At 43.0% G+C, this 27,308-nt stretch overlaps 1 protein-coding gene across 3 annotated transcripts; it reads right to left on the bottom strand.

The window, feature by feature from the left end:
* Positions 1-7,300: 7,300 nt before the first annotated feature.
* Positions 7,301-25,786, bottom strand: il15ra (interleukin 15 receptor subunit alpha). Of its 3 annotated transcripts, XM_077004669.1 has the most exons (8): positions 25,307-25,786; positions 14,085-14,276; positions 11,768-11,794; positions 9,905-10,009; positions 9,488-9,700; positions 8,461-8,493; positions 8,258-8,342; positions 7,301-8,172 (listed from the first exon to the last, which is right to left on the bottom strand). In XM_077004669.1, exons 1-8 carry the CDS (start codon positions 25,374-25,376, stop codon positions 8,040-8,042), a joined length of 858 nt encoding a protein of 285 aa, XP_076860784.1. In that variant the 5' UTR covers positions 25,377-25,786; the 3' UTR covers positions 7,301-8,039. The 3 variants fall into 3 exon arrangements, with proteins under 3 accessions (XP_076860784.1, XP_076860785.1, XP_076860786.1); XM_077004670.1 differs by lacking the exon at positions 9,488-9,700 and having other exon boundaries at positions 25,307-25,784; XM_077004671.1 differs by lacking the exons at positions 9,488-9,700; positions 9,905-10,009 and having other exon boundaries at positions 25,307-25,782.
* Positions 25,787-27,308: the final 1,522 nt, after the last annotated feature.

Below are 27,308 nucleotides of genomic sequence, written 5' to 3'. Positions count from 1 at the left end.
AATGTTTAACTGGTTTATACTGCTTTGGGAATGACGGTAGCTACAATGTCCGTGAATGGTAACCTCCGGGTTGCCAGATTACTGCAGAGCTTTCCAGCCAAAACGTGTTTCAAAATGCACAAAAATCTATACACATTAAAATCTCCCAAACATATATATTTGCATGTTTTCAGAGTATGAAATTATTAATGCGTTTTTTGTTGCGACACACGACCCTATCTTGTAGTGTGCCTTAGTTTCCTTAGGTCAGAGTAGAGGCCATATCGAAAGGACAGTGTGTGTGTTAAAACTTGGGCGTTTTGATAGTATCTCGACAGCTATTTAACGCTAGCTCTTACAAGATACTGCAATAATACTGCAAATCACAATTCCTTCTTTTTACACCAGACCCCTTTTTGTCTCCCTGTGTGATTGACAGCATTGTCAACCTATACGAGTAACATTTAACAACTTTTCGACCAATAGGAGTAACCTTTTGCAACGCCCACACCTCTGGTTTGCAGTGTGGGGTAGTATCTTTAGTGGGCCAAACTTCCACTCTTTATGGTAACCTTGTTTTTAGTTGTCCACTTTGTGAGAGCATAACGTGAACAGAAACCGTTTGTAAGTGTATTTTAAACTGCAATTACAAATCAAACCAAGTTTTGTTCACCCGCCAAAGCATAGTTTCCCTACCAACTTGAAACAAAATCCGTCCAATTTGGCGGGTAACCGCACAATCTGGCAACACTGGCTAGACTTTCATTTAGTGGCCAAAACTTCCTATTGGTTTGGTGTGAGTGATTTCCACGTTCGTGAGACCCAGATGAGGTGTGAACAACAACATTTATTATATAACCTCAAAGTAAGAGAGAGCAGGTTGCTTGTTTTTTGGATTTTAAGATGGCCCATCTTGACATAGCTGGTTGACCAGCTGGGAAGGACTAAGGGACCAGCCTGAATCAGCTCATACGAGCTGGATGACGAGGCGTCATAAAGGGAGAAGCAGTGGGCCAGGAGGGGTGGCCGAGGAACATTCTCTATGGGTCTGTCTCAAAACCTAGTGAGCTCTCTACATAGACAGCATCTTACGTCATGGAATGCGCTGATGCTAACAGCTGATGCTAACAGCCCATCTAAAAGCGTTTTTTATCAGTCACTGTAATATTTTATTAGTTATCTTAGTTATTCCTTTCTTGTATAGTTTGTTAGCCCTGCTGGGTTAATAGGACATGTATGTGGGCTTTTTAAAGTGATAGCCAGTGTTCAGATATACAAATGATTTCCACTCTTAGGGACCAGATCAGCAATCGAAGCCTTTATAAAGGCTCGAATAAAATGATAGGTTTGTGGCAAATAAGTTGATAGAAAACCTGCTTTAGAAAACTAAATAGTTAATACGTAACTAATGCATTGTCAGTTACAGTATAAGCTAACATTAAGCTAATAATTGCTTAATATTCATGCATTTAGGCATCTTTCTAAACTATTTAAAATTAGGTAGATATTGCAAAATGTTTGATTACACTCGAGGCGTTTGTGTAGAACACTGAGGTTAAAATGTTGTATTTTCCTGAATTATAAAGCATCTTAATGCTGGCAGTGCAAATGTATAACATTTAATGAAAACAAAACTGATTTATTTGTTACTGGTTTAATAAAATCACTGGACACCAGCAATGTTGGCACAAAGTTGCTCCCGTAATTGGTGGCCACTGACAGCTGTAATGTCGTCGTCTTCCTGCATATCAGCTTCATCTTCATCTGCTTCCTCCTCAGGCTGAACAACATCTCCTGCTCCCAAGCAGATGTTGTGCAGAGTGACACAGGCAGGGGCTTTGATTCGCACATGGCACCCATCTATTGCACCAACTACAGAGTGGAAAGCTCCATGGTTTCCCAGCCTCACAAAGCCATCAGAGATGCTCTGCAGTTCTTCTGGTTTTGGGTGCCGGATAACTTTCAGAAGGATTCGCCGCATTTCATTGGCCACTCTGTGAATTACATGGTGCACTGTAGAACGGGGCATAGAAAAAGCACGGGATACAATGCGGTATGATGTGCCACAGGCCAACCAACAAAGAAACCAACACTTTGATGGCTCCCCCCCCAACCATGGGTGCTCTCATGGTTGATGAGTTGTAAAAGCACTTTCAGGGATTCACGGTTCAGGCGAAAGTCATGCTTGGTGTCTTGGGTATTTTGGCTTGCTCATTAGGGTTCTGGACCCATAGTATTGTTAACCTTTTAAATCCTGTAAAGCGCTTTGTGACATGTGTTGTGAAAAGCGCTATACAAATAAACTTTGATTTGATTTGGGTGTCGTCCAGTAATATTCTCAGAAGTGGTACACTTGTGTTCAGAGCACAGTATCTTGTAGGTCTTTCTCCCTGCAAGAAATGGGAAAATAACTTTTAGTGTGTGTGTGTGAAGTTATTTTCCGAAACAGTTAATTTACAAAACAGATAAGTGATATTCTTTAAACACGAAGTAAATCACTTATCTGTTTTGTAAATTAACTGTTCACACAGGTTCTAATTTGATCAATCTATTTATTTATTTATTTAAAATGAATTGTCTACATATGTATATTTGTATCACTTTGCATAAAATAAAATGTATAAAATGCGTATTTGCAGATGAGTTTTATCCTTTAAAAACATACCTTTTATGCTTAAAAGACAGCATTATAATAGGGGGGGATTAATTGTTGAAATCAAGTACAGGAGGAAAGTTTTTACCTCCGAGAAAATCTGAGCAGATCTTACCCGTTCAAGGACAGAAATCAGCGCTCGTCTTCTTAAATTTCGGCGTCTGGCTGCAGCACGTCGGCTTTCACGTCTCCGTCGCTCTTCCTCCAGCGCAAAAACAATTAAAATTGCAATAAAAACTGCAACAGGTTCGTCCATAATGCCGGTATAGCGATTACCCGAGGTGTTTACCGCAGTTGAGGTGAGTAAACAGCGGGCGCGTGCTGTGGGCGGGGCCAAGTCGTGACGCAGTCGCTGTCTAACTAGAGCATCCCAATAATGTGCCTTATGAGGCTGGATGGCGGTTAGATCGTTGTCTAGTTAGACAGCTCTCTACATAGTCAATGCCTACGTAGAGAGCTCACTAGGTTTTGAGACAGACCCTATATTAGTAAACATCGCCACTCCATAACCAACCAGTGAGCTCCAATTGCTGACCCCGCCCACAGATCTTTTTAATAAATGCGCAAAATGTCTTAAATGCCCCATTTTTCAAAGAACAGATTTGGCACGTTGCGTCACGTCACGTGGTTAATATACTGCCACAGAGGAATACTGTCATCATCACGGACGTAATTTGGGGGGGGGGGACAAAAGTCCCCTCCAGTTTTTACGGTTTTGAATTTTGAAATCAAAATTACGTCCATGGTCATCATACTGCCCAATCCTAGTAGGTGCTATTATTAGATTAGCTCAGCAAGCTTTTTAAAATAAATATATATTGAAACACACACACCTCTGTTCATTTCAGATGCACTTTTGAAATAATAACAATGTTGCAATAGGCAAACACTGATTTGTACTAGTGGTAGTTAGTGGTAGTTTTTATTTTTATTTTTTATTACTAATATTTAAAAGTTGTTAATTTAAAATAGTTTAAAAATATTTTTTGTGCAAGACCTTTATATTTATTTCTTGTTATATGCTAATATTTATAATTAATTAGCTTTTTTTTTGTTTCTTTAATACTGATACAATCAACCCGATGATTGATGATGCAGGGGGCACCATCCAAAATCTGGCCTAGGTTTCACGTAGGGCTACGCCCCTCTCTCCTAGCTGTCACGTAGGGCTACGCCCCCCTCTCCTAGCTGTCACTCCGGTTTCCCTGCTCCACGTGTCTGGTTGTTCCCTGCTTGTCTATAACCATACTTCCCTCTGTCTGCCACGTGATTGAGTTGATACTGTGATTGGGTCATCTCCATTAGCTCAACATGTTGAGCCAGCTTCCCATAACAAGCAAGGCATGTAGACGTTGGAGGTTTGATTCCCACGTCTAGAATTCCCACATCCAACATTTTTCTGCATAAGATATCTCTCAGTCAAATTGCTTAAACCCAGTCAGATTTTTTTAAATCAAAGACAGCTAATGTATGCAAAATCACATTCTGTGGACAGCTGTCAAACTTGGCTTTGAAAAATGAATTCTATCGACAACTGGACACTGACATTAAATCTGCTAGTAGTATAACAAACGTAAATTCATGAATAAAAAATGCACTGATATTTATGTGGAAAGATGACTGGAGCTGTATACAACACTGCCCATGATGTTAATTTAAATATTCAGGTAAAATTATTAGCACAAATTTAAAGGTTGGACCCAGTGCACTCACACACACAGTTACACAATTTTTTTATGTGGAGTTCCAAAATATGTGATATTAATGTTAGTCTTGCTGAAATACAGATTACAAAAAAAAAAATAGTTTTTCACTAGATCATTGTTTTAACTACACTTAGTGCATTATCTCCTAATGTCATTTTAACTGTAAGTAAAGTAAGTAAAATTTTATTTATATAGCACGTTTAAAACAAAGTGCTGCACAATAGAAAAAAGACATTCCCACCCCTAATCACCCAACTGGAGATTTTAATGTTCATTTCGATGATGCTGATCTTATGCTTACTAAAGATTTTAAAGCAATGTTAGACTGTTTTGGCTTAACACAGTATATCAATTTTTGTACTCACAATAAGGGACATATACTTGACTTGGTCTGTTGTTCTGGCATCATACCATATAATATAACTTCTACTGAATTACCCATTTCGGACCATAAAGTTGTGCTATTTAACATCAACTTAATATCTGGTAAATCAAGGGTGAACCGTACAATATCCTATCGCAACATTCGTCATGTTAATCCTGAAGATCTTTTAAGTTTCATTGGCTCAGAATCCTCTTATCCATCTACTGTCTCACCTACTGATCTAGTGGACTATTATAACAATAGTCTATCCCTTGCATTGGACGCTGTAGCTCCGTTGAAAACGCGGGTTGTTTCATTTACACATAGTGCTCCATGGTACACCTCAGAGCTACATCAGCTAAAAACAAAAGGTCGACAACTAGAGAGACTATACTCTAAGACTGGACTTTTAATTCATAAACAAATGTATTTTGATCATGTACTCCATTATAAGAATGCACTCTTAACAGCAAAAACGAATTATTATGCGAACATTATCGGCATAAATGCAGGGAACACTAAAACTCTTTTCCGCACAGTGAAAAGATTACTCAAACCTTCCGATATAAATATGAGCAGTAATAACTCAACTGAACAATGTTCTGTTTTTTTTAAGTTTTTTAATTCTAAAATTGCTGAAATCCATAAGCAGCTAATTTCTGATAATGGTATGCAGTCTAGTTCACCACTAGTGAGTGTTATGAATCTGTCTCCATCAACTGTTCTGTGTGATTTCTGTCTTCCAACCGAAAGTCACATCTATGAACTTATTTCAAAATCAAATAACTCCACATGCAACCTGGATCCTATTCCCACAACTTTAGTTAAAGCTTGTTTACCTTCTATTGTTTCTCTGATAACCTTAATTATTAATTCTTCCTTGACTGCAGCTATAGTTCCGCCTGCACTGAAAGTTGCTATGATTCGACCAATTTAAAAAAAAACCTGGTTTGGAGCCCAATGATTTAAATAATTATCGCCCTATTTCGAACCTACCATTTATTTCTAAAATTCTTGAGAAGGTAGTTGCAGCTCAACTTCAAGCTTACCTTGATGACAATAATCTTTTTGAACAGTTTCAATCTGGTTTTCGTCCTAAACACAGTACAGAGACAGCTATGGTCAAAATCACTAATGACCTTCTCCGTGCTGCTGATTCAGGCTTGGTTTCAATTTTAATTCTTCTCGACCTCAGTTCAGCCTTTGATACAATATCACATCAGCTTCTTTTGGATCGGCTGGCTGGTATTGGCCTCTGTGGCACTGTATATCAATGGTTTGTCTCCTATCTTGCTGATAGAAAACAATTTGTTCAAATTCAGGATTCTCGATCAGAGACTTCCAGAGTTTGTCACGGTGTACCACAGGGTTCAGTATTAGGGCCACTTTTATTTTATTATATATCTTCTTCCTCTTGGCAATATTTTTCGATATCATGGGATTCATTTTCACTGTTATGCTGATGATACACAGCTCTATGTGTCCAGCAAATCAGCCTCTGTTCTTACTTTGGATTCACTTACTGCCTGTATCCATGATCTACACTTATGGATGACAAGGAACTACTTAAAATTCAACAACAGTAAGACTGAGGTACTTCTTGTGGGTTCTAAGTCCACTATCTCAAAAGTTTCACCTTGTTCTCTTCTCATTGCTGGAATCACTATACCTGTCTCTACGCAGGTTAAGAGTCTTGGTGTTATTTTAGATAGTACACTCTCTTTCTCTGATCATATCAGCAAGGTCTCTCGGACTGCCTTTTATCATTTGCGAAATATCTCCAGACTACGTCCTATTTTAACACGATACTCAGCAGAGGTTTTAGTTAATGCTCTGGTTACATCGCGCATTGACTACTGTAATTCAATTTTGGTAGGCATTCCTAAAAAGATTATTCACAGACTCCAGCTAGTTCAGAATTCTGCAGCACGAATTATTACACGCTCAAAATCTTTTGATCATGTTACACCTCTGTTGATTCAGCTGCACTGGCTTCCTGTGTTGGAGCGGATTCAGTTTAAAATTTTGCTTTTAACTTTTAAGGCACTACATAACCTCTCTCCTGGCTATTTAGCAGATCTCCTTCAGATATACACCCCATCCCGTTCTCTGCGGTCTTCATCAGCACGCTTATTGGCACTTCCTGTCATTAAGCTTAGCACAGTGGGTTCTAGGGCTTTCTCTCATGCTGCACCTAACCTTTGGAATTCACTACCTTATCATATTCGGATGCTGGATTCAATCGCAGAGTTTAAATCTGCTTTAAAAACTCATATTTTTAAAATTGCTTATTCATTTAATTGACTGTGTTTATTTTATTGTATTTTTTACAAAGTGGATTGTTTATATATTCTCTGTATGGGTTTACTGTTTATTGTTATTTTAATGTGAGATGTAAGGTGACCTTGAGTGACTTGAAAGGCGCCATTAAATAAAATGTATTATTATTATTATTATTATTATTATTATTATTATTATTATTATTGTGCATGTTTACTGTAGAAGTAGAAAGACAGCGACATTGAGCTCTAAGAGCCAACTCTGAAGCCCCAGTGCTGGTTGATCATTTCTTGCATAAATACAGAGGAAGACCAGAAGTTGCTGAACAAAACTACACCAGGAAGTGGTATGTCATTTATTATAACATCGAAGGACAATCCAGGACAATCAAAGAACACAAGAAGTCTGTGACTTATATAAATGCTACGTGATGCTGGATATTACCCCAGACAAGCCAATGCAGGCAATGTAGTTCCTGCAAGGACATGTTTACCTTAATTCTCATTTTCATCTTTTTATTAAGTTAAATACATGCTGCTCAGTGAGCTTTCAACCAAGTCATGGACTTGTGCTTTCAAGAACATGTCATTTTTGGCCCTAAAAAGTACCACTGTTGCTTTAGCTATGTGCTCCTGTCCTGCCAAAGCTGAAGCGCTCGCTGCTGAGATGGACATGAGGACTTCACAACGCATCCTGCTGCTGCCGTACATGGTCATCAGTAATATGATATACATGATATACAATGATATGAACACATTAGTAGTGGTGGACATGAGCTAATTTAACCTTCTTTAACCTTCACAATTTCCTCTTCCCATGAGTCTGGCCTTCTTGCAGTATGTTAAATATACTGAAACTCACATTCTCATGAGAAGTTTATGTCCAGTACAGCATGGTACACGCAAAATCAAGATAGATGTACATTGATGTAATGTACTCAAACGACAGAAACTAATGAACAAAAACAATACACAATGTACAGGGAGTATACATGCAGGATATTGAGTGTGTATTCTGCCCACTCTTCCTTTTATACTTATGTACACATGGGGCAGTCTCAATAGACAGGTGTTTCTTGGCTTGTATCTGAAGGGTTGCTTCTCGTACCACTGGCTGGGTTTAACAGGGAGTAATCTGACTCTGGCCTCTGTGGTGTCATCTCTAATGTTTGAGTGGAAGAAACTTGGCGCCTTTAAGTGAGAAAAAGAGAGAAAATAATTACTTTAGAAACATTAACAACACCCATCACATATGACTCACACCGCAAACCCTTACCGTCGGCACCAGAGAAGAAGGGCTACTGTTGCTCCTAAGACAACGATAAGGACAAAGACAACCCCTGTAGTAATGCCACCTTTGTCTAAATCAGAGACATAGGAAAGCTATTAGACAGACAGAGAGACTGAAACTAACAGGTGAGCGCATCAATGGATGACATCGCAAATGGAACATTAATTGCAGGCAAAGGAAGCACTTACACGGATCGTGGTGTACGTCATTATCACCATTTCCTGAGAGAAAGACAGACAAAAGAGAGAGACTGACTTAAAAGTGAGCCACAACGAAGTGAGTACCTGATGGTCAAACAGAATGTGTGACGTGTGCTTACTGGTAACGTGTCAGTAAAGTATTGGTGTGTTGATCATGTTGATTTTGTGCAACATGCGGCGAAATGCTAAGCAGGTGACCGCAAATCAGAGAAGAGTAATGCATGACAGGTTTGTTGGAAAAAGAAAGTTATTAAGTAGCAGTTCGCCTCACACCAGTTCATTCAGAGCACTTGTAGATTCCTTCCAAAAAGTACCTGAGAGCAAGTTTATCAACACAGCCCGAATGAATATTCAATCCACCGTAGCGAATAATTAATGGTTCAGTTGCCTGTTTGGAAGATTTATGGATGCAGACTACGTAGCTGTAGTCTGAGCATACAAGTTTGACTGTGTCTTGTATGCGCATGAAAAATTAGTAAAGAGCTGGCAGGGGTTTAGAATGAACCTCCTTTGAATGATGAATGAGGTGGGTTAGAATAATTATAATTAATAATTCAATAGTTATGCTTGTTTCAAAGAAAGCCAGTTCGCTTTTTGGCTTAATAGGAGTATCACTTTTGGTGTGCTTCTATTTGAAATGGCTGAATCTGAAATGCCATAGCTGAACAGATAAAGTGACTTTTATCCATCCACCCTAAGCAGAAGGTGCTTTCTGTCCTCTTTAAACATCTAAAACATGAACCTGAAGTTTAAATAAGGGCTTAATATAATTAATGGATCATGCAGTTATTGCATGTTGCAATTAGGATGAATGAATGTTGTAATGTAATTTTGTGACAAGAGATTAAACAAAGATCACCTTACTGGGATCCCACACCCACATTTGTTATGAAAAGGAAAGAGTTGAGGTGAATGTTTAACAGGGCCCGTTGATGGATTGGTTTAGTTTAAAATAATGAGGTAGATCATTAGTTTTCCTGTAGGTAGATGAGGCAGAAGGACACAGGGGCTTCACCTGCTGTGGTGGAACTGATGCTCCCCGAGTACTTGAACTCAGGGGACTCTGTACTCGGGTATTTTCTGACTGTCAAGGTACTGGGTGATGAAATTACAGTCCTATTGGCTGTGGTCATTGGCTCCTCCCCTTTTGCTGTGGTCCTCACAGTGGAGTAAATGGCAGTCCCAGTTGCTTTGGTAACTGCATGAGTTGTTGTAAAGCCAATATGCCCTGTCATAGGTCAAAAGGAGTGCATCACACAGGCAACGTCAGCGTTGGCCCAACTGAGACACATGAACAACACACACACGCACACACACACGCACACACACACACACACACACACACACACACACACACACACACACACACACACACACACACGCGCGCGCGCGCGCGTGCGCACACATGCACAAGTTATTAAGTCATCCATACCAGGAGTCGTTGGAGAGCTCTGTCTGGTTGTAGTTGTCTTCACTGCCGGTGTGGATGAGGGAGCAATGAGAGGTGGGCCAGATGTGTGGGATGGTGTGTGTGTAACTGTAAAGTAATATTTAACATTTTGTACTTCACATTTTAATCCTGTGCTAGCGAAGCATCTTGCTCTCAAGCAGAGTTTTGAAGCAATGGTCCATGTTCACACCAGAACAGTCTGGAATTCTCCAGCTACTTTTCAGTCCTTTTGACCATATTGCTGTTATGTTGTTATGACTCTGTTTGCAAATCTCCCTTCAGTTCAAATTTCATACTGATTCTACATGTGCTCTTTACATATGACAAACATTAAAATTTACAAATTGACCAGACCACTAGAGTAAAGAGAAGCAGATGTACCTATAGGCACAGAGAGAGAGGGAGGGAAAGAGAGTGTGAGGGAAAGAGACAGTTATACAGAAGAACAAGTGAAAGCATAGCTTTCTCTGCTATGGACGATATCAGTTCAGTCTGTCAGCCACAGTTGCTAGCCACGTACATAATGCCAAAGACAATGGGGGATAAGACTGTTACCTTAAGGAGCATGTCTACATGTATACTCACGGCCACTTTATTAGGTACATCTGACCAACTGCTCATTAATGCACATATCGATTGAGCCAATCACATGGCAGCAACTCAATGCATTTAGACACTTAGACATGGCCAAGACGATCTGCTGCAGTTCGAATAGGGAAGAAAGGTGATTTATGTGACTTTGAACATGGCATGGTTGTTAGTGCCAGACAGGCTGGTCTGACAGGACCAGAAAATGCTGATCTACTGGGATTTTCACACACAACCATCTCTAGGGTTTACAGAGAATGGTCAGAAAAAGAGAAAATATCCAGTGAGCGGCAGTTCTGTGGGCGCAAATGTGTTGTTGATGTCAGAGGTCGGAGGAGAATGGCCATACTGGTTCAAGCTGATAGAACGGCAACAGTAACTCAAATAACTAGACATTACAACCGAGGCATTAAGAACATCTGTGAACGCACAACACTTCGAACCTTGAAGCAGATGGGCTACAGCAGCAGAAGACACACCAGGTGTCACTCCTGTCAGCTAAGAACAGGAAACTGAGGCTACAATTCACATAGGCTCACCAAAATTGGACAACAGAAAACTGGAAAAACGTTGCCTTGTCTGATCAGTCTCGATTTCTGCTGCAACATTCGGATGGTGGGGTCAGAATTTGGCATCAACATGAAAACATGGATCCATCTTGCTTTGTGGTCATGGTAGTGCAATGGTGTGAGGGATATTTTCCTGGCACACTATGGGCCCATTAGTACCAAAGGAGCATTGTGTCAACGCCACATTGTAACTGACCATGTCCATCCCTTTATGACCACAGTGTACCCTCTGACCACAGTGTATCTTCTGATGGCTAAATGCAGCAGGATAACACATCATGTAAAAGCGCGAATCATCTCAGATTGGTTTCTTGAACACGACAATGAGTTCACTGTACTCGAATGGCCTCCATAGTCACCAGATCTCAGTCCAATAGAGCACCTTTGAGATGTGGTGGAACGGGAGATTCACATCATGGATGTGCAGCCGACAAATCTGCAGCAACTGTGTGATACTATCATGTCAATATGGACCAGACTCTCTGAGGAATGTTTACAGTACCTTGTTGAATCTATGCCATGAAGGATTAAGACAGTTCTGAAGGCAAAAGGGGGTCCAACCCAGTACTAACAAGTTGTACCTAATAAAGTGGCCGGTGTGTGCATATTTCAGATCCACAGATAAGTTGATAAGATGTTCTTTCTTTAAGCCTAAGTTAAAAGAGAACTAGATGTGCAAAAAGCTTACCTTGGGTAGTTCTCCGCTTTGGATCAGCTGCAAGATAAGTAGGCATTAAGACCACACTCAATGGCCAAGAGCCATAACACAGGATACACTTTATTCATGGCTGGCAATAATGGATGAGCTGAAATATGTATTAAATTGGTATTAACACAACAAAACTGCCGTAAGTAACAACACAACTGACCCAGCCTATCGTAATTATTTTAATGTCACGGTACCGCCCCTGACCCCCCTCCCCCGGCAAGTCTGCATGTGTATGTTTGTCTATGTTCGTTTGTGTTACTCCTAGCACCTGTCTCTTGTCTCGTCACCGTGATGCACACGTTGCACTTGTATTTTTTTATTGTTTGTGTATTTAGATGTTGATGATTGATGCTGTCCGATGATTGATGAGTGTTGTCCGTATTGGTTGTTAGTTGTTGTCATGGATACATGTCGTTATTGTGAGACCATGTTTCCCTGACCAGTCCAATAAGTATGCGCATGTCTACATTGAGTAATAAACGTCAACTAAACCTGCTCTCACCTCAGCATCCTGCATCCAAAAACCTCACATTACACTTAGCAAAGCATTAGATTTCTAAACTCTTTATGCATTGTTTATCCATTTATGATAGGCTACTGTCTATATTCCCCCCTCAAATGTTGCTAGACACTTATGATAATTAATACTAAACTATGATATTCTAACTGTATGACTGATATTGTGTAGGTAGGTTGTGCAGTATTGTGAAAGCCTCTGTCAGTGTACAGTATTATAAATTAATGAATGTTTTTAGTGTCACGGTACAGCGGGCCCCCTACTGGTCGCCCCCGTCCACAGGGGCAGTTGTCTTGTTGTTGTTGCGTTGTGTTCATCCCTTTGTTTGTTTGTCTATATATATGTCTTGTCTTTGTACCAGTTTACCGCTGGTCATTGTATCCTTAATTTGGATCTTGTCACAGGTTTTTTGGTTTGCTCACTTTATTCATTAAAACTTCCTTTTCCCTGAGACGGCGTGATCGCTTCCACTTTATTTCGCACTCCCTGCCAGTCACATTTAGCTTTTACATTTTAGCAGTCACTAGATAATGTGAAACGACTCAATCATTTAAAATTAACCCAGGATATTGTTCAGTAAAAAATAAATAAACTCTACAGGTTTCCCCTTACCTCAATTGTAGTCAGTCAATATTTTATAAGTGATAGCAATATTTCCTTTATTAATGACGCTGAGATTGAGGTGAAATCAAAGTAACTTCATATTCATGATTAGACATTTTACACTCACGGAAAGCTTCTAAGTGTCCTACTCTTAGTGAATCCTGGTGAAACAAACACCACCACCTTTTATCAATTTGTGTGCGTCACGGCAGTCCAGTCCCAGAGCATAGGGGAGACTCACACTCACACACCCTCACACTACGCCACTCCCCTGCTCTCAATCACACCCTTACTAGTCACGCTCTTTCATCATTGCCATCCCATGCCATTGCCTGTTTCACATTCTCTTTCAGTCATTTCACCCTACACTTAAGCCCACAGGTCCATACCACCAGTGCTGTGCATTGGACCTGTTTCGTTTACTCAAGCCACCAAAGCTTGCTGATGTCACTGCTCTGTGCTGCCGCCTGCTGCTGCCTAAAAGACTCTGAGGATTATTATTTAGTTTATTGTGCACTTGGACTAATACTGTGTTGCCAGCACCTTCCTGTTTTGTGCACTATGGACATTAGAGACGTGCCTCTACCACCCTCGCCTTCGTGGATTAAATGTCATTAAAGTTATTTAAAGTTAAATTAGCCTCATATTTGTGGTGTGAAACTAATAAAGGAAAAATTGATTACCAAACATGTCTTTACCAAACATTTGAGGTAAGTGGGAAATTTTGGAAATTAATTTTTTCCAAACAATGCCTTTAACAACCTAAATCAAACAAAGTGCATATGTAACTAAAACAAAAAAATAAATAAATAATTAATTAAATAAGTGAAGAAAATAACTAAATAAAGAAATGAAATGAGACTAAATAGCACGGTACTCCTGACTCCTCCCTTCAGGCGTGTTGGTGTGTGTGTGTTTACGTCCGTCTGTGTTTTATGTTCGTGTGCATCTCTGTGATTTGCATCACCTGTCTCTCATCTTGGTAATGTTATGTTGCACATAATTTATGTTTTTGTATTTAAGTGTGCAAGTTGTCTAGCGTCCTTGTCAGTCAATGTTCTGACTTGCGTCCCGCTACCCTGTGTGTGATTACCGTAGTGTGTGTAATAAACTTTCATATGGCCTGCTCTCAACTTTACGCCTAAGCTTATGAAAAATAAGTTGCGGCTAACTTACGTATACAGTCTAAGCGAGGATAATTCTTCCATTCATATGCGTCATTTCTAAACACACATTGGAAGAGGTTGGATGTTCCAGCCTTCCGGACGTAGTCATTCATACACTCCATACGAAATCTGGACTGTGAGGTATACGAGGAATTTCCTACTGGCTTCGTGTTGGGCCTCTGATCTGGCTCCTTGCATCCATCTGAAAAGAAAGATTTAAAGCACTTCAGGCACTAAAACACAGAAGACCCACCACACACACACACACACACACACACACACACACACACACACACACACACACACACACACACACACACACACACACACACACGCACACACACACAGGCAAAATAACAAAATACTCATACACGCACTTTTGTTAAATGTATTCTTGTGGTCAAATTATCAGAAACACAATGTTCTAGTCAGTACCAACAGTTGTCTGTTGGTAACAGAAATCTGCTGAACGAGCTGTAACGAGCTGATTATTTAACGCTTAAAAAATATGTTCACTTAGGGTTAGGTGCACAAGCCCCTGCCTGCAACCATAGAATTTTGTTACATGCGGAGCACAAATTTAAAGCCCCAGTTTGGAAGTTTATTGTAAGATTACTCAGAACCAGCAGCAAACACTAACACACTAAACTGGGTATACTACATTTACTACTAACCTAAGACAAGGCAGGAGAAAATAACAGATTTTTATACTTCACAGTGATATTGTTTCACAAATCCAGCAATGGCGATTTTGCTCATTTCACTCCCTTTACTCCCATTCATGTCTTTAATTCTTGGCTCAGTAGAACATGAAGAATCTTGCCCTTTGCAGCACACATACAGCAGACACTTTCATTAGACTTACTGATTATATTTATTCTGCTGCCTTCACAAGAAAAGACAAACTGATAAATATTAATAATTTTGTCTTCATACATTTAATAAGTTAGTAGTTCATGACTGTTTTAACCTGATTAAACAACTGAGAAACAAGGTGGTGCTATTATCAAAAGCTATGAGCTTTACAGTAAACAACATTTGTTAACTGTGTTAACTGTTGGGCTTTTGATAGACTAATTCGCTAAAGATCATCGTGATCGTGCTAATGAAAGGGCTGTAGGAGTGAACAGCTCAGGAAGTTGTGAAACAGTCTGTGAAGATATGTTTGTGGTATGTGCTCTCTGCAGGGATCCTGCTTGCCTTGTGTGGGAATCTCATGAACACGGGTCAAAGTACGCCCAGAGAGGGCAGGAAAAGAAAGGCTAAAAGGAAGTCTTTATATGAATGTCATAGACATATAGATTAAATATGTAATCTATACTTCGCAAATCTGAGAATTTCTCAGGATGCTGATGAATGAATGAATTCCAGCCTTTGAGGTTAGTTTTTAATGGACACAGTTCATGAGCAGAAATAAAGTGCAAACTTGGCACACAGACATGCAAGGGTGTTGTTCGCTATTTTCATGACCAGTGGCAGGGGCAGTGCATTACACTGAATCAAAAGGTGTCGCCCCAATATCCAATCAGATTAACTCTCATGCCCTTTAAAAGCTCAGTATAAGTCATAAACAGAGAGAAGTGATTAGTTCATTATGGCAGTGAAATTCAGGAACAGCAGCACCCAAAAACAAAGAAACCCTTCATAGATGAAGGTTTATCAGGGAAATAGAGCCACCACTGCTAAATATTTGAATTATTATTAATTATTATTAATAATTCTTACTTCTTTTTATGAAAAATAATGACCAAAAAAAGCAATGGTTTTAACATTTTAACATTACCAGAAATAATTTTAGTAATATATGTCTATTGTACTTCACTGTGATGAGATAATTAATAGTTAATAATAACAATAGTTAACAATTAACAGTTACAATAACATTGTAGCACAAGTGCATTTTTAAGACATTCACTCTGCCCACTAACATTTGATCAACTTGAGGGACTCTAATTTCATATCTGCGCTGGGATGTTAAAGTCAACAAAATCCTTTCTCTGTTCACCTTGGAAAATTGTCAAGTACAACAGAGCCAACTAATTCAGAAAAGCTGCAGCGAGTATTAGGCAATCCTTCAGCTGTCATTCGTCATCTACAGAAAACAAGCAATACAGAGATGGCTGTCTATTGAAAACATCCTAAGCACAAAGATAAATGCACCATCTTTAAGGTGTGTGTATGTGTACACATAAAAGTACATAGCCATAGACACATAGCCTAGATCAACGTTCCACTTTTCTTAAATTGAATACTGTTTTTCATTACAAAATATATTATCAGCAAACCAATTGTATAACATTAGTGAAAAGTTGAATCTTTGAAAGATTTACATGAATTTCAGAGTATTTGACACTACTTAAAACAGAGCCATCGCCAAGGCCCTGTGAAATCATTACATTAGGCTACACCCCATCACAAGTCCTTGTAAGTCATAAACCATGACTGAAAAGCAAGTAGGCCTAAGCACATTTGTGAAACTGATCAACTCAAATCCTTTGTACAAATGTTCAGAAATCATTTGCATTGAAGCACATGCACAAACGTCACTGTAATCAGAAATGTGTTAAACAGATGGTGTTCAATAAAACATTTTATATTAAGCAGCATTGTGACAGTGGGAAACATGGCATCAAAATTAAGTGAATGTGTCAGAAATTAAGCATAGGGCACTGCATGATTCATTCTAAAACACTACAGAAAAACTGGATGATTTGACTCCAAACTAATATTTCCAAACCATAATCAGGCAAACCAAAAGAAATCATCAGAAGATAAAGCTCGGTTCACTGGGAGATAGAACAGTAAAGGGTCACAATTTTTGTGCTTTAGTTTATAGTTCAGCCTGTCACTCCCTTGACATTTGTACCTCCATTACTGTCTCCTGCTGTGTCTTATTTAGTTCCTTGTTAAGTAGTAAGTTGCTTCCTGCTGACGATGCTGCAGGGTGCTTTTTCGTACTTTTTTTATCTGTTTGTTTATATCTGATATATCTACAGATCTTTTCTGGATATATCTACACATAACTCAGACTCCCTCAATCTCCACAAGGCATTAAACGACCTTTTTGACCTTCAAAAAACATCGACGTTCAACTTAACCGAAGCGAAGTATTCCAACATGTCTGAGTCACTTGTTGCTTGTGCTGAGTGTGGCATGTATAGTTACTCTTCTTTCATCAGTAGTGGTTATTTTATATGTGAAAAGTGTAGATTAATCATTAACCTGACGGAGAAGATTTTGCATTCAAAGGAGCGCATCCGGGATTTAGAAAGTCCTACAGAGTCAGTAGCACCTAGTGTAGCAGACCTGGTTGGCACAGCCGTAGCTAGCGAGCCCTCAGCTCAGGCATTAGAGCCCTCGCAGCGGGGAGAATGGGTGACGTCTCGGCGGCATCACCGTAGGGCTGAGCACCGTTCGTCTCAGGTTCCCGTGTCAAACAGGTTTGCCCCACTCAGTAATACACCGACTGAGCGACCCGTTAAAAGAGCTATAGGAGACTGACAGCTGACACGTGAATGTAGCGACCCCTCTAGACACACCAGCAGCCATAGTCCAGTGTATCCCAGGGGCTAGAGCGCCTGACATCAGGGCTAATCTAAAGATGCTGGCTACACGTAAATACTCCAAGATAGTCATACACGTCGGCACCAATGATGTGGGGTTAAGGCAGTCAGAGATTACGCAAGGTAATATTAAAGAGGTGTGTGAGTTAGCGGGGACGATGTCAGATGATGTAATATGCTCTGGCCCAATTCCAGTTCGGTGTGGCGCCGAAACCTACAGCAGGTTTTGGGCGCTACACTGCTGGATGTCTAAATGGTGCTCAGAAAACAATGTGGGTTATACAGACAACTGAACACGTTTTGAGGGCAGGCCTGGAAGTTGGATGGCATTCACCCCTCTTGGGAGGGTGCTGCTCTCATTTCTAGTAGCATATCTGCTAGGCTTAATAGTGGTAGTGTAGATGGGGATTGACAAACCAGAGCTAAGACCAGGCAGCAGACACACAGGCTAAACCGACTGCGAGCTGCAGGGCGACATCACCTAGGTCACACCGGATTGAAACTGTGTCGGTTCCTCAAGTACCAAAAAACAATTATATCTCTCGTCTAGTGTTGCACGGTATACCGATACTAGAGTAGTATCGCGATACTTCGTCATTAAAAACGGTACTATACCCAATTTGCTTAGTATCGGTGCTATAGGACTGAGTGCGTTTTTTTTTTTTTTTTTTTTAAGAGCAGTATTTCCAAAGAGTGCCACACGGGGGCAGTGTGCGCGTACAGCAGTGCAGCGCTTGCCTCCTTTCTGCAGAATAAGAACAAAACGTGTAGGATGGCTGCTAATACAAGCAATATTGCGAACCGTTCTCAATTTGTTGAAAAACTACACGCACGAAGCGAAATATGGAATTATTTTGCATACATTTCAGACAGTCATGGCAACCCCGTGGACACATCAAAACCGGTCTGCAAACGGTGCTTTAAAGCTGTACCAACCAAAGGAGCCAATCGATTCTTTTTACATAAAATGCGCTTTCGTTTGACCCACCCAAGGTGCCGTAATGCACAGGACAGTTTGTAATGCTAAAATGGCAGCTAAAGCAAACGCAGTGTGTTCGCAGCCCGTCTTAATAAACAAGGAAAGCAGCAGAAGTGGTGTGTGGAAATACTTTGGATTCAAAGCATACAGATGGAAAACCGAAGGACATGAACAAGCCAGTTTGCAGGCGGTGCTTTCGGAACATTTCAACGAAGGGCGCTAAAGCCTGGTTTATACCTGACGCGCCGCGAGCAGCGCGAGGGTCCGCGCGGCGAAAATGATGTAATCGCGGTGGCCTCGCGCGCTGTCGACTCACGAGGTCGTGCATGTCACGTAGGGCAACGCCCCCTCTCGTAGCTGTCACTCTGGGTTCCCTCATGTCCGTGTTTCCTGCCTGTTTGTCCCGCCCTGCTCGTTTGTCTTCGTGTTTCCTTGTTTGTTACCACGCCCAGTGTCAGTGCCATCACCTGTCCCTAGTTAGTTTCTATGTATAAAGTCCCGTCATTCCCCAGTCGTGTCATCCGTGATTTTTTCTACTTCGTGCCTTGTGCTTTGTTATACCTGTTCGTTGTGAGTATTGTTTCCGCTGCCTGCATTCCTGCCTGTTCCGTGTTTCCCCGTCGTGTTTGGTTTATCTGTCCGAGTATGTCTGTTGTTATTTCTTGTATGGACTGCCTTCCCGATATGACCTGCGCCCGGTATTACGACTCTGCTTTTGGTATTCCCCGTATTAAATCTCGCTCATCTCTGCAATTGTGTCCGTCTCCTCGCTCCGTGGCGCAAGCCACGTTACATAATCACGGATCTATCCAGGACACAGCGAGAGAGCGAGACTCCGGTGAGTTTAGTCGCTGTAACGAGTTGTTGGCTGCTTCCGTGCAGTTTAACTCTCAAGTGTTACAGCGCGAACGAGCCGGAGACAGGAATACCCCTGGCGCTGTGGGAACACGGAAGTCTCGACGCGCACCAACGAAAGCCCAGTCACTTTTGGTTTCGACTGGCTTTCGCGTCGAGACTCCTATTGAGCGCTACGTGTCTGCCCGGCTTGGCGAACACCACAGGCATGAGCAACCTGTGGTGCAAGCAGCGGGCAGACGGAATGAGCGCACAGACGAGCGTTGGCTTAACCCTCGGTTTGCTCTCGGTGGCCACTGCGAGCTCCCGACGCCTCGGAGGAGGCGGAGCCGTCGCAGAGAGAGCAACCGAGAGGCTTCTGTGTCTGTGTGTTCTTCCAGGCTCAACCCGGACACTGAGGAGGAGGACTTAACATCGCTGATCCCGCCGGCTACTCCACAGTACACCCCCATGTATTTTTTGGGGGGGAGTACCAGCCACGTCGGCTTGGCGGACACGCCCCCCGATGACGTCAGTATGGTGGCTCCGCCCCCCGAGGACGTCGGCTTGGCGGACACGCCCCCCGATGACGTCAGTATGGTGGCTCCGCCCCCCGAGGACGTCGGCTTGGCGGACACGCCCCCCGATGACGTCAGTATAGTGGCTCCGCCCCCCGAGGACGTCGGCTTGGCGGTTCCGCCCCCCGAGGACGTCGGCTTGGCGGTTCCGCCCCCCGAGGACGTCGGCTTGGCGGTTCCGCCCCCCGAGGACGTCAGCATGGCGGTTCCGCCCCCCGAGAACGTCGGCTTGGTGGCTCCGCCCCCCGAGTGCATCTCCTCACCTCGGATTCCTGTCCCCGCTGCCCGTAGGCAGTTCGTGCCTGTTCCTGTCCCCGCTGCCCGTAGGCAGTCCGTGCCGGTTCCTGTCCCCGCGACCCAGGAGAGGTCGTTCACGCCGGTTCCTGTCCCCGCGACCCAGGAGGGGTCGTCCACGCCGGTTCCTGTCCCCGCGACCCAGGAGGGGTCGTCCACGCCGGTTCCTGTCCCCGCGACCCAGGAGAGGTCGTTCACGCCGGTTCCTGTCCCCGCGACCCAGGAGGGGTCGTCCACGCCGGTTCCTGTCCCCGCGACCCAGGAGAGGTCGTCCACGCCGGTTCCTGTCCCCGCGACCCAGGAGGGGTCGTCCACGCCGGTTCCTGTCCCCGCGACCCAGGAGGGGTCGTCCACGCCGGTTCCTGTCCCCGCGACCCAGGAGGGGTCGTCCACGCCGGTTCCTGTCCCCGCGACCCAGGAGGGGTCGTCCACGCCGGTTCCTGTCCCCGCGACCCAGGAGGGGTCGTCCACGCCGGTTCCTGTTCCCGCTGCCCGCCAGCGGACCCTGCCTGTTCCCGCTGCCCGCCAGCGGACCCTGCCTGTTCCCGCTGCCCGCCAGCGGACCCTGCCTGTTCCCGCTGCCCGCCAGCGGACCCTGCCTGTGCCCGCTGCCCGCCGCCCGGCTCCGCCTGTGCCCGCTGCCCGCCGCCCGGCTGCGCCTGTGCCCGCTGCCCGCCGCCCGGCTGCGCCTGTGCCCGCTGCCCGCCGCCCGGCTGCGCCTGTGCCCGCTGCCCGCCGCCCGGCCGCGCCTGTGCCCGCTGCCCGCCGCCCGGCCGCGCCTGTGCCCGCTGCCCGCCGCCCGGCCGCGCCTGTGCCCGCTGCCCGCCGCCCGGCCGCGCCTGTGCCCGCTGCCCGCCGCCCGGCCGCGCCTGTGCCCCAAGAGACTGTGCTGCCCCCTGTTGGGCATGGACTTTGTGTTCCCCCTGCTCCGCCATGTACCTCCTATGTTCCGTTGGCCGTGTTCCCCTTGCTCCCTGGTCCCGTCCCTGGTTTTGTTTTGGTCCCTGTCCCCGTGGTTGTGTCTGTTCGTGTCCATGTTCCTGTTCCTGTGTCTGTTTCCTGTGGTGTCGTCTCTGTCCCCGTCCCCGTGTCTGTTCCCCAAGTTGTTACCCACCTTGTTCCTGTCCCCGTCACCATCGTCCAGGCCGTGTTTGCCTCAGTGTTTACCTCTGCCCTGTCCCCTGGCCCCGCTCCAGTGTCTGTCCCCAGTCCTGTCCGGTCCAGTCCTGCTCCTGTGCCTCGCCCTGGCCCTGTCCTGCCCCCCTGTGTCCCGTGTCATGCCGTGTCCCGGCCCAGCTCTTGGCCTGTCTCCCTGTCTCCGGTCCCTGCCGTGTCCCAGGTCCCCCGTCCTATTTTGTCTGGTCCTGTCCCTCCGGTCTGTCCTGTGTCCGCTGTCCCTGTCCTGTCTGCCCTTGCGTGCCCCGGAGTGGCACGCTTTGAGGGGGGGTTCTGTCACGTAGGGCAACGCCCCCTCTCGTAGCTGTCACTCTGGGTTCCCTCATGTCCGTGTTTCCTGCCTGTTTGTCCCGCCCTGCTCGTTTGTCTTCGTGTTTCCTTGTTTGTTACCACGCCCAGTGTCAGTGCCATCACCTGTCCCTAGTTAGTTTCTATGTATAAAGTCCCGTCATTCCCCAGTCGTGTCATCCGTGATTTTTTCTACTTCGTGCCTTGTGCTTTGTTATACCTGTTCGTTGTGAGTATTGTTTCCGCTGCCTGCATTCCTGCCTGTTCCGTGTTTCCCCGTCGTGTTTGGTTTATCTGTCCGAGTATGTCTGTTGTTATTTCTTGTATGGACTGCCTTCCCGATATGACCTGCGCCCGGTATTACGACTCTGCTTTTGGTATTCCCCGTATTAAATCTCGCTCATCTCTGCAATTGTGTCCGTCTCCTCGCTCCGTGGCGCAAGCCACGTTACAGTGCACCTCTCGAATTTTGTAACTCGACTTGTAACTGCCGCAGCGCAATGAACAAAGTCATGTTTGCCGGTGTTCTGTCGAGTTGTACTTTGCATCGAGTTGTGCTAGTTTGCGGTTTTGCGCATGTGCAGACCCACAGGCTTGTCATTTGTTTCCACGCTATGGGTTCATACACGTTAACAAGGTGGAATTAAAGCACTTGTACGTCACTTTCAAGGTCCATTTCAATATTTCCCAGCACGTTAAACTTTAGTTAAATATTTATACATATACTCGAAATGATTCGCTTTTTAAAATTCACATTATTTAATGGTTGTTTATTTTCTAAACCCCCAATCTTAACGTCTTCACGTTCTCTCATGTTTCGTCCTGGAATTACAAGAGGCTCGTATTTGTTAACATAATACAAGAGAACTGTTCAGTTAGACAGCTATTTGTTTCAAGCACTTTAATCTAAATTCCAGCACTTTTCAAACCTGAAACACAAAGCAACATTAAAATTCCTCAGGTAAATGTTTCTTCCCCTGTTTTTGAGGGGTGTTTCTTTATACTACCACATATCGTTTCGGACAACACTGCACAGAATGTGAGACGCGGTAAGTTGAACGCCTCCACCGTTCGAGCAGGGTCACGCGAGGTGTGCGGACTCGCGCGCTACGGTCACTCGCGAAAGTTTAAACCTAGCTTAACACAACGAATCTGGCCAAACACCTGAAGGCACGCAGATTTGTACAAAACATTCCAAGAGGTTGGTGATTATTACCATTTCTAGTATTATAGCATACAAAATTATGTCATGTGTATATATATATACACGTTTGTCATATTCTTGGTTTAAGAGCCGTAAGTGCGACAGCATACAGGGAGAAAAATAAGAGTGATCGTACTACAGCGGATCAATCATCTATGAATACTGAACTCTACTCTAATACTGAAGTTTTAGTTACTTAAAGACTTAAAAGTTAGTTACTTAAAGTTGTTTAAAGTATACTTAAAATACACTTTTTGCACTAGCCTTTTTTAACTTCTAAATGTGAATTCCAGAGTGCACTACTATTATTTATGTTAATTTATATTAATGTGCAATTATTTATTTTTCTGTTTTAATGTGGTAGGGACTACATCTTTTATTTATTTGATATTTGTGGATGGATGGATGGATGTATGATTCGCTCTCAGGAGCTCAGTGAATTCCAGTGTGGAACTGTGATAGGATGCCACCTGTGCAACAAATCCAGTCGTGAAATTTCATCACTCCTAAATATTCCACAGTGAACTGTCAGCTGTATTATAAGAAAATGGAAGTGTTTGGGAACAGCAGCAATGGCAACAGGTTTGGCGGTTGCCAGGAAAACGGCACTTGTCTGACTGCATTGTGCCAAGTGTAAAGTTTGGTAGAGGGTGGATAGTGGTGTGGGGTTGTTTTTCAGAATCTGGGCTTGGCCCCTTAGTTCCAGTGAAAGGAACTCTGAATGCTTCAGCATACCAAGACATTTTGGACAATTCCATGCTCCCATGAGAGCCAGGCCTTCTCGTCCAACATCAATATGTGGCCTCACAATTGCACATTTGGAAGAATGGTTAAAAATCCCCATAAACACATTCCTAAACCTTGTGGACAGCCTTCCCAGAAGAGATGAAGCTGTTCTAGCTGCAAAGGGTGGACCAACGTCATATTGAACCCTTTAGATTAGGAATGGAATGCCACTTAAGATCAAATGTGAGTCAAGGAAGGTGAGCAAATACTTTTGGCAATATAGTGTATGCATGTACATACATACACATCATCCCTGCACAGATCCTGCCATATTGTTGAGGCTCCAGAGAGCAAGCGAGAGCGAGCGAGCAATTAAGAGAGAGAGAGAGAGAGAGAGAGAGAGACGCACAGAGAACAAGACTTCTAGAAAGCACCACTCTTCTTATTGGTCTTCCCCTCCCAGGGTGTTCCTGTCTCTGTTAGTGTTTGTTTATTTAGTATGGACAATAAACATATACACCCTCTACCACCCTCACCCCTGCTACTTATGACCCCTCATTACACTAGCAAAACAGATCACACATCACTCATCATTAAATATGCTCTATGGAAAAGTTATTTTGACTGGACATAAATATCTTTTGGGACCATCTTCCTAATGTTGCTAATATACATTCACTTATACAACATTAAACACATGATAGAAATGAAAGTTACATTAGAAATAGACTATAGATGCCCTTACACTGCTGATTTAAAGGCTTCTGAAATGTGACATCATTTATTGCGTCTCTGATTCACATCTCAAAATAAAGACACCTGAGGAGGCACTGCTGCAGTGTAAATAGAATCAGTATGAAAAGATTCTGCAGTTAAAACACTCAGCACACATTTATTTTTTTGTTTTGTTAGTTGTAAATGCAACCATAGCCTGCTCAACTTTGCAGGATACGTCCATGAAGCACCCCAAGCATGCAGTACACTTAGAAACCGTATAACGCAGTATCTAATGATTTCGTGCTGTTTACATCTACCCACTACTTGCAAAATAGTTATGCCTTAGCAAATTAAACCTGTTAATAGATATGACGTTAGCTGTGTTAAATCGACAGTGATGCATACAGTAACACGAAACTTGTTTGTTGTTTGCTACTCTATATATTAACTGTTCAGTTAAGCTAGCTAGCTAATATTTTCACTAGTAGTAATACCTACATGCAAACCATATAAACAAGTGTTTGTATACATCTTTTTCCTACTTCCAATTCATATGTGTGAATGCTTAGCCTGTCTCTATGTTGACTTTGGGACTGACATGGACTTTTAAACTCATGCTCGCTTTACTAATCAAAAGATGAGTTGTGCGTAGTCATATTTTGCTGCCATGCTAAATATGACTTTGCTTTGTGCAGTAAACACTATAACACTAGCCACTCTTCCCATCTTCATAACGTCAACGTGTTGTGCGTGAACAAAAACGCTTTAACGATAGACTGGTTATATTCGCCAAGACCGTTTATAACGTTCATTTAAATATAAATGTTATACGTACGTATAATACACAGAATGATAAATAATTTCGAAACTTACCGCATTTTCCTCTGAAAATAAGGGAAAATTCAGTTGTAATGACAAATAACGTTAGAATTCCTGCACGCATATCCAGTGCAACGAAAACGAAGAGAAGCCTCGTGATAGAGTATCACACATGTTTTACCACATACTCAGATTTTGGTAATGATGAATCAACAAATGCGACGACGTTACTTCCACTTGTTAAAAAGCTTTCACTTTCTCTTGCGTTTTAGGCTAAAACCTTCCGATGATCGGTACTGGGGCGTAGTAAATAACTGGGGCGTAGTAAATAACTCAAAATATTTCTTCAGTATGCAGACGGCTCATAATGACATATAACAATTAAAGAATAAACATGTTACAATGCGCTTTACTATTTATACTGCATATTATAGAGTGGCATTGGCTAGAAAATTATTACTCATGTTGTCTACGCGATGAAATAAACTCAAAAGACGTTGATTCACACGAAATTCATTAAATTAATCAAGTCTCGTGCTACGTCTTTTACTGTAATGAAGCTATTTGATCACTAGGAGTAATGATGTGTGTAAGCAGGCGAGATCAAACAAGTCCACAACATGCCACAGAAAATTCAAACTTTCACACTAAGCCAATGAGTTAAGTGTGGGCCTACGTGGGTGGTTTAGCCGTCTAATGACTGGGAGAGCGGACCTATCCTACTAGCCAGGCCTAAAACGCGAAAAGTGAAAGTTTTCATTATTAATTCTCAAATCACCATTTAAGATTTGACTATTCGGTTTTCAAAAATAATTAACACGAGAAGCAATAGGCCTATTTCTGTTAAAGTAAGAGGCCTTGAATGTATCAAAATTAAGCAAAATCCTATACGTCGCCTCAATGTTGTTTTAATTCTTCTTCGAGAGCTCTGACGTCTCTGATTCTGTGGTGACGTTTTTTTATTTTTATAATATTTTTAAAACATTCCAGTCCAAAGAAAAAGTAATAGGAAACTAGAAAACAATAAAGAATATATGAAAAGTGAGGCATATTTTTATAATTATGTTTCTGCACCTGTTGGCCACTTCTCCATAACATCCTCTGTCCCCCCCCCCACCCCCCAAAATGAGGGTCAGATGAGTTTTTACAGGAAGGAGCAGTCTGAAAAGACTCCTCTGGTTGCTGATGACGGTGTCCAGTAATCCAGCAGTAATGTCCAGTAGTTTGTCCATTGTCCTCTTCTCTGCCACTGTCAATAGAGAGCCCAGCTTCAGGCCAACCATGGAACCAGCCACATTTGTTTGTTTACCCTGGATGTGTCCTGCTTGGATATGCTGCCCCCCAGCACACCACGGTGTAGAACAGGACACTGGTGACAACAGACAACAGGGGTTTCCTGCAGATGATAAAGGACCTCCACAGGAAGTACAGCTTGCTCTGGTCCTTGCTTGAGGTCAAGATTACAAGTTCAGTCCAGCTTGCTGTCCAGCCAGTGACCTTGATCTGGCCCTCTCAAAGTCCATGACCAACTTCTCAACCTCTTTGAGGTGTTCAGCTGCAGATGGTTCCTGTGGCACTAAACAGCACTAAAATCCCTCACCAGGCTCCTATACTCCTCCTCTGTCGTCCTTTCTACACCCCATGATAGCTGTATCATCGGCAAACCTCTGAATGTGACACAGCTCCGAGTTGTAGCAGAAATCCGCAATGTGCACGGTGACGAGAAGAGAGACCAGCACCGTGCCTTGGGGTGTTCCAGTGCTGCTGATCACAGTGTCTGATATCACGTTCTTCAGCCTAACATACTGCGGCCTGTCTCTGAGGTAGCTGGAGATCCTGGTGACTACGCAGGGATCCACTCACATCCCATTCAGTTTGTCCTGAAACACAAGGGGCTGGATGCTGTTGAAGGCACTCGAGTGTGTGTGTTTTGCATGTGTATACATGCCCCTTTTGGGAGGGGCGGCTTTGTATGACAGTTTTTTTAATTATTGGAGAGAATCAAACTACATGTATAGGCCTATTAGACATTTATGGAAATATTGACCAAATCGCA

The sequence above is a fragment of the Brachyhypopomus gauderio genome, chromosome 5 (assembly GCF_052324685.1).
Source record: "Brachyhypopomus gauderio isolate BG-103 chromosome 5, BGAUD_0.2, whole genome shotgun sequence".
In the NCBI taxonomy this organism is placed as follows: Eukaryota; Metazoa; Chordata; class Actinopteri; order Gymnotiformes; family Hypopomidae; genus Brachyhypopomus; species Brachyhypopomus gauderio.
The sequence above is the reverse complement of the archived record's forward strand: the minus strand, read 5'-3'. Positions and strand labels throughout refer to the sequence as shown.